Source organism: Oreochromis aureus, linkage group 6 (genome assembly GCF_013358895.1).
Source record: "Oreochromis aureus strain Israel breed Guangdong linkage group 6, ZZ_aureus, whole genome shotgun sequence".
In the NCBI taxonomy this organism is placed as follows: domain Eukaryota; kingdom Metazoa; phylum Chordata; class Actinopteri; order Cichliformes; family Cichlidae; genus Oreochromis; species Oreochromis aureus.
In genome coordinates this window covers 27,974,482-27,981,254 of record NC_052947.1, presented here as the reverse complement: position 1 = coordinate 27,981,254, position 6,773 = coordinate 27,974,482, and the positions used below count along the sequence as shown (strand labels likewise).

Genomic DNA, 6,773 nt, shown 5'->3' with positions numbered 1-6,773 from the left:
TGTGAGTTTCTGAATTTGCAAGTTGTAGTTCTGAATATCCACTAACACAAGTGGTTTTCTATTAAACAGGAAACTGCTATTTAAACTATTAAAACTCAATACAAACAAGTTCCAGCTGTAGCCTGTACTATGAAGTATGTTCAGTAAAACCAGAGTACTACAGAAAACCCAGCATTAATCCTGAAGTTAATGCTTTAGCTTTTTTGTTTTTACAAAATTGTTATCCTGGAAAAAATTCTCTTTCCGTATTTTCAATGTTAAATTATTTTATTTTAAACTTTGGCTGAAGTACAGTCAAAAGCTTTCATTTACTATTCACTATGATTAACTTTCTTTCCTCCTACATGTCACAATAAGTGGTATTACTGTAGCTTGGACGCAATCAGAAACCACTGCAGCTCAGCTTTTATTATCATTATGGTAACCTAGCATGCTGCTATCAAAATGATTAAATAGTTTTTCACTCATGCCGTCTACTGTCTGCTCCACAACTGTGCGTGAAGAGTAAAATAAAACAAAACACTGTGACTGCAAATAACATTTTGTATTCCAATGACTCTCACTTTGATCCAAAATAAAACCAGTGCAGATAAATCAGATGACTAACACTACTGCTTTAATTGTCTCAACTGTGTTTATCACTGAATTATATAAGTTTACTGAATAATAATATTCAGTAAACATATATACTTGGATGCATTTATTGATTGTTGGGTACTTGCAAGAAAAAAGAAAAAAATAGGGATAAGGTTGATGAACCATACCACCTTTAAGCTAGGTTAAGCAGCAACGTGATGCTTGGCGAGCAGGAGTATGGCTTTATGGCAAGAAAAAGCACTACAGGCTGATGTTTGCTGTGAGAGTGCTTCTCTCAGTATAGAGAAAGTCAGAAGAGGTGCACTGCATCTTTTGTGAATTTAGAAAAAACATTAGAGGAGCTGAGGTATTGCACGAAGTCAGAAGTGGCAGAGAAGAACAAAGGGTAATGTGGGACATGCCTGAGGTCAGTGAGATAGTCGTGAGGAGTAGAATGGGAGTGACAGATGGGTTAAAGGTGGGCGTGGAGGGCATCAAAGATCTACTCTGAGTCCCTTCTTGTTTGCGGTTGTGATGGACAAGTTGACAAATGAGGTCAGGCAGAAGTCTCTGTGAACTATGATGTTTGCAGACGACACTTATCTGTAGTGAGAGCAGGACCAGGTGGAAGAGACTATTGAGAGGTGGAGCCATGCTCTAGAGAGAAGAGGAATGAAAGTAAGACAGAATGAGTGAGGATAGAAAGAGTAGAGGTCATAAAGGTAGATGAGTTTAAATACCTGGGTTTAACAATTCAGAGTGAGTGGAGATTAGTGTCAGGTGGGATTTGGGACAGAAGAATAGCAGGAAGCATGAAAGGGAAGGTTTACAAGATGGCAGCAGGCCTACTGTGATGTATGGTTTAGATTATGGTTTTTGCACGAACAAAAACATGGGAGGCAGAGCTGTATATGTTAAGATTTTCACTAGGACTAGGATGAACAATATTAGAAATGAATACATGAGAGCGAAAACTTGGGTTGGGTTTTGCATTTTTGCACAGCACACTGAGAGGATTTCTTCCAAAATCTTTGGTCTTTCCTCAATAAATGAGTCAGGTGGAGTAAAACAAGTCCAAATTGTCAACATTTTAATGATTAAATTGTAAATACAGATGGAAAGTTTATGATAACAGAATATTTTTTCTATAAGATGAGAATTTTTGAGCATGGGATTGTTGAGCAAGTTTTTTTAATCTGACACGTCTTAAAATTGTCATGACCAGTCACACCAAAGCAGATCGCCGGCTGATTAAAGATCCTGGATATAGTAACAAAAGACATTCTTGATTTTGAAAGCAAAGCAAAAACCCTTTAAACTTGTTTCCATCTATGTCCACACGTACACGGGTATTTTTGTTTAAAAAAAAAAAAAATCATCTTCCACATGTGCATTTTTGTAAAATATCTCCATGATATAATTCTGTGTCGAAATGTTGGCCAATCAGAAATCTAGAAGCCCGAGAGGGAAAGCGTAAACAAAGATGGTGCATAGAAGCAGAAATGAGTCCTATGTGTGGACAGTGAGATGGAATTATTCCTTAATATTACACTTAGGTTGTGAGAGCATCTGTGTTGAATGTGAAAGCCATGTCCAAAGTTCACTCTGACGCCTCTGTCTTTCCAAGTGGAGGGGCAGCAACTGTGTGTGTTTATGTAAGCGTGTAAAAACTGCAGATCTGACGTTAAAAAAGGCGCACACTTTTGATGTTGCGTGACTAAATCTCCATTTTGCTCGTCCACATGTAAACGCAAAAAAATGAGTTTTCGATAATCTCCACCCTGGCAGGAGTTTTTAAAAATCTCAGTTTTCAGTGGACAAAAGGCCCAAATGCATAGAAAAAGCTGTGTTTTCAAAAATACCCATGTATGTGTGGACGTAGCCTTAGTGTCCACTGTTTTCTGTTCCGTTTCATTTCAGGAATTCATTTCATGGCTCTGTGTTCTGCAGTATTTGTTGGCCGTGGATGTCAAGTTATTGAGAAACTCTCTTCTCACATATCCAGAAGTGTTTATTGGAACATGTTTCATCATTCCAGCTGTTTTGTGAGTCATAAGCCTTTATCTGTCCACAATTTTCCGTTCTGCCACCATTTGGTTCCCCACTATTCCAGTAGCTGAAATACAGATAAAATTATAAGTTATAAACTTATAAAAATTATATTATAAAAAAATAAATTATAAACTCAACAGATCAGTCAGTCTTATGTTTTTAGTAACAAGATATGAATTTAATTAAGTTAGTTAATGTACTTGATGACATAAGAAGACTTTATGGACAAGGGAGGAATTTAATTTTTATTTCAACCTTGTGGTCATGCGAGTCCCATCCACCCATTTCCATGTCCCCTCTGTCAGTGAGTCAGTCAGTCCAATCCACAAATACTTCTTGAACTGGTTCACAAAATTCTAGTTGAAAGACAAGTAAGTGTAAATATACAGAACGTAAAGTGATGTGTCAGTGCATTCTCTGATTTCATTCAGTGTTTTATTCTGCACATAATACGTTTTATTATGTTTGCACACACACACCTGTTCTTCTCGGCTGTTGATAATCATCAGGTTTGAACCTTTTTGAAGACAGTCTTGTCTGCTTTCTTCCCAGGATTTCTTCTCCGAAGACACTTGGTACAAACTATCACTGAAGGCCACCCAGTTTCCTCGGCAATCTGTTGAAGAAAAACAGAATAATAATTTGGCCTTTGTTAGGATCTAATCTTTAAGGCTAATATCTCATAATTAGCATCACATATTTGTTCCACAAGTGTCAGTAGTACAAATTCACAAAGCTTTAACATATGAGAGAAAAAACACTGTCCCAATGTTGCACAATATATCTAGTTTTACATCAAATAAAAAAGTTTTATTTTGGTTTTGTGCTTTAAAAGAACATGAGAAAAAAATGTATCATTTTTGTGCATTCAGAAGGAGTGTGTGGGAAATATATATTTTATCTAATGATTTTGCCTGACTCAGCAACTGTTACTGACCAGTAAAAATAAGGAGAAACTCGAGGTTTTGTCCAAAGTCCACTTCTCAGAAGGCTTCATGGTGCTTTAGTAATTTCTAGCATAACACACACTGTGAACTGAAACTGCAGTATTAAAATTTCTGTCATTGGTTCGGTGTCTTTCACAACTAAATATGGAAATAAAAAAACAGCTGAGACATACTGGTTGAAGTTAAAGATAAAAATGAAGAGATTTTTTTTCTTGTCTACATGGATTAAAGCACCAGTATGAACTATATCTAAATAGACTTAGAATGTATGAAATATTCATATATTCACATTAAGCTCAATTTACATTTAATTCTAGGTTTCACTGAGGCTTTCTTTTTCAATAGTATGGAACTGTCCAGATGTTAATATGGTGGAAGGTGATACTGAATTTCACTTTTCAAGTCTTAACCAGTATCGTTAACGCTGTGTTTCAATAATGCATTAAATGAGAAAAAAACAACAACACTGTCATGTACTTGAGTGTTAACTTCAAATGTAGAGGCAAAAATTTCTGTAAGAGATAAAATGGAAACAAATAGTTACCTTGAAGCTTTCTCTGAAGATTGTCTCTATTTTTGGTCATGTCTTCAAATCTTGTCTGGAGCTGGTCTCTCTCTTTAACTTTGTTGTTGTAACTGGTCAGCAATTGGTCCTTTTCAGTTTTCAAGTTGTTGTAACTGGTCAGTAACTGTTCTCGTTTGATTGTCAGGTTGTTGTAACTGGTCAGTAACTGGTCCTTTTCAGTTTTCAAGTTGTTGTAACTGGTCAGTAACTGGTTTCTCTCGCTGGTCAAGTTGTTGTAAAGCCTGTGTGGCAACACTGTGTCCATTTCACCAGGAGATTTGCCTTGGGTGACTGTAGGACATGCCAATATCAAATAAAAAACATTGCTTGTGAGGTTTTTAGCATGCTAATTACATATTTCTTGTACTCACAGAGAAAAACCACAGTTATGAGTCCAATCAGGAGGAAAAGACACAGCAGGCCCAGAAGAATCACAGCAGCTCTGCAGTAACTCTTCTTTACAAATTCAGCCTCTGCAGGTAGAAGTTTATATTTGTTACAATGCTAAAGGTGAAGAATATTTATATCCTTAGTATTTTATGTTACGATAAAATATATATTTTCTCTACAAAGTAATATGTGAACTTCTGCTCTTGAAATCAACATCTGACCAGAAAGAAGCAAACTTGTTTCTGGGTGATTATGGCTGTGACACAAATACTGTGATTGTCACACAGTGTTTTATTGTATTATTTTCTCTTTTGAACTTAGAATCCAACAACCACAGACCACAGTATAAATTAAAACTGACACTGCAACTAATAAAAACCAAAGTTTTTTGCTCTATTAAACTATTAAAACTGAATTGAAATAAAGACACACGCTGAATCGTTTGAGCCTGTCCTGAATTAAAAACAAAAATTTAAATTTAATCAAAATTATGGGCTAAGGGCCACCTGTCAACTATTCATTTCAGCACAATCAAATAAAGATAAAAATACCTTAAAATATAAATCTTTCAAATTAAAAACAAAACATCCAAAACTACAGTAACATTGCAGCAAACCGGACCCTACATCTACCTGGTATTAGTTTTACTTTTTGTTTAATATCTGCACAATAATTCATCAACATATCAATGTAGTATCTAAATCTAATATGTTTACTTGTTTTTGTTTATTACCTGGGAATCCAAGTCCAGTCATTTCACATTGCACAGTTTGACTCACTTCATCATCGATAGAAATGTCTTCTGAAGTTTCTACCAGCCTTCTCAACTTTATGTTGCTACCTGATACGTCCTCCATGCCCATATAGGCTTGACCCATGATTTTATTGGTATTGCTGGTTCAGTTGGGTCCTTATATATCTGAGGCGATCAGCATTTTGTGAGCGTGTGAACTGTGTAAAAATCCACTGGCACAAGCAATTCTTTATTTAACAGGAAACTGAGAGCTAGAGGAATGAAATTGTCATGCTGCTTTCATTTCCCTGAATCCTGACACACCTCAGGACTGTTGTTGGGTTATGACTGCATTTGTCTTTGCTTTTGAATACACAGACAACAGTCACTACAGCCCTAATCCAACTGAAACCAATTACTGTATGTCATACTAGGAGTACAAGTAGAACAGTAGAAATGACCAATGCATGGTAGTTCATTTGCACACATGCTGGCATGGTAAGAACACTTTTCGTCTATATATACACTTCCTCTCCCGCTCGCCCCTGCTGACGGTCTATCCTTCAAGCTCGGGTCCTCGGCCTGGGAGCTAGATAGAGATACATATACATATATATAAAATTAAATCTATATATATATATATATATATATGCACACAATTAAATAATTTAATTTACTAACTTCTTCTCACAGCACAGACCACTTTTGATGCAAAATTTATATTTTACATTACAGACAGGTCAGAGAGATGGACATATATATTTAATTCTTTAGGTGAACCCACCACCAGTAAGCAGCCATTGTCATTTTTGCAATTGATTCAGTGAACTAAGTTGGATGTATCGCTCTCATTTTTTTAGTTTATTTAACAGAAAAATGAAACTGATGCACTCTCATAAACTTAGAATTAACCCTTTAAAACTACATATGGCTACCAGTGGAAACCACCATGTTTCCCCACCATCTTGAATACACTAGCTGAAGTGTGCACCACCTTTCTATTTAATTGCACTTTTGGCTAGAGACCAGCCACATAAATTGTATTCCATTTGTTTACTGTCTGGGCAAATTTTAATTTGTGTCTGCACCTTCAGACTCCAGACGTGAAGGATCATTTCTGTCTCTTACCATCTGAGAACACCTCCCCTTCAAAAAAAACATGGCAAAAACATGGACGAGACAACCTAACTGGCATCTAGATAAAATATTAACCTTGTCACCTTAACCGAAGTCAGGGAACTAACATACAAATAACTGTGTATGCATGCTTATTTACTCCCGATATTGTGACAATGACTTATTATCAGAAGATTAGACACCTTTTCGCCTCAAGACAGCTGAAAACAAGCCTGCTAAATAAGAACAACCTCTGCCGGTGATAAGCTAACATTATAGCAGAAAATTTTTGGGTGGAAAAAAATCATGCTTTCCTTCTGATAAATAATTTGATTATATTCTCACATTGTATGAAAGTCACTAAGTGACCAAGTACAACATGGCTTGATCCACT

The 6,773-nt window shown here is 36.1% G+C and overlaps 1 protein-coding gene across 1 annotated transcript; it reads right to left on the bottom strand.

Annotated features, from left to right (window-relative positions):
* Positions 1-1,541: 1,541 nt before the first annotated feature.
* Positions 1,542-5,464, bottom strand: LOC116313886 (CD209 antigen-like). Its single transcript, XM_039613179.1, has 6 exons — positions 5,264-5,464; positions 4,512-4,613; positions 4,120-4,431; positions 3,108-3,244; positions 2,884-2,984; positions 1,542-2,692 (listed from the first exon to the last, which is right to left on the bottom strand). Exons 1-6 carry the CDS (start codon positions 5,406-5,408, stop codon positions 2,551-2,553), a joined length of 939 nt encoding a protein of 312 aa, XP_039469113.1. The 5' UTR covers positions 5,409-5,464; the 3' UTR covers positions 1,542-2,550.
* Positions 5,465-6,773: the final 1,309 nt, after the last annotated feature.

Excerpts from the sequence above, each read along its gene's own strand:
- LOC116313886 (XM_039613179.1), bottom strand. The coding sequence starts at position 5,408 with ATGGGTCAAGCCTATATGGGCATGGAGGACGTATCAGGTAGCAACATA. Across the intron at positions 4,432-4,511 it reads CATAACTGTGGTTTTTCTCT|TCACCCAAGGCAAATCTCCT; the intron begins GTGAGTACAAGA and ends CATGTCCTACAG. Across the intron at positions 2,693-2,883 it reads GGGACTCGCATGACCACAAG|CTACTGGAATAGTGGGGAAC; the intron begins GTTGAAATAAAA and ends TCTGTATTTCAG.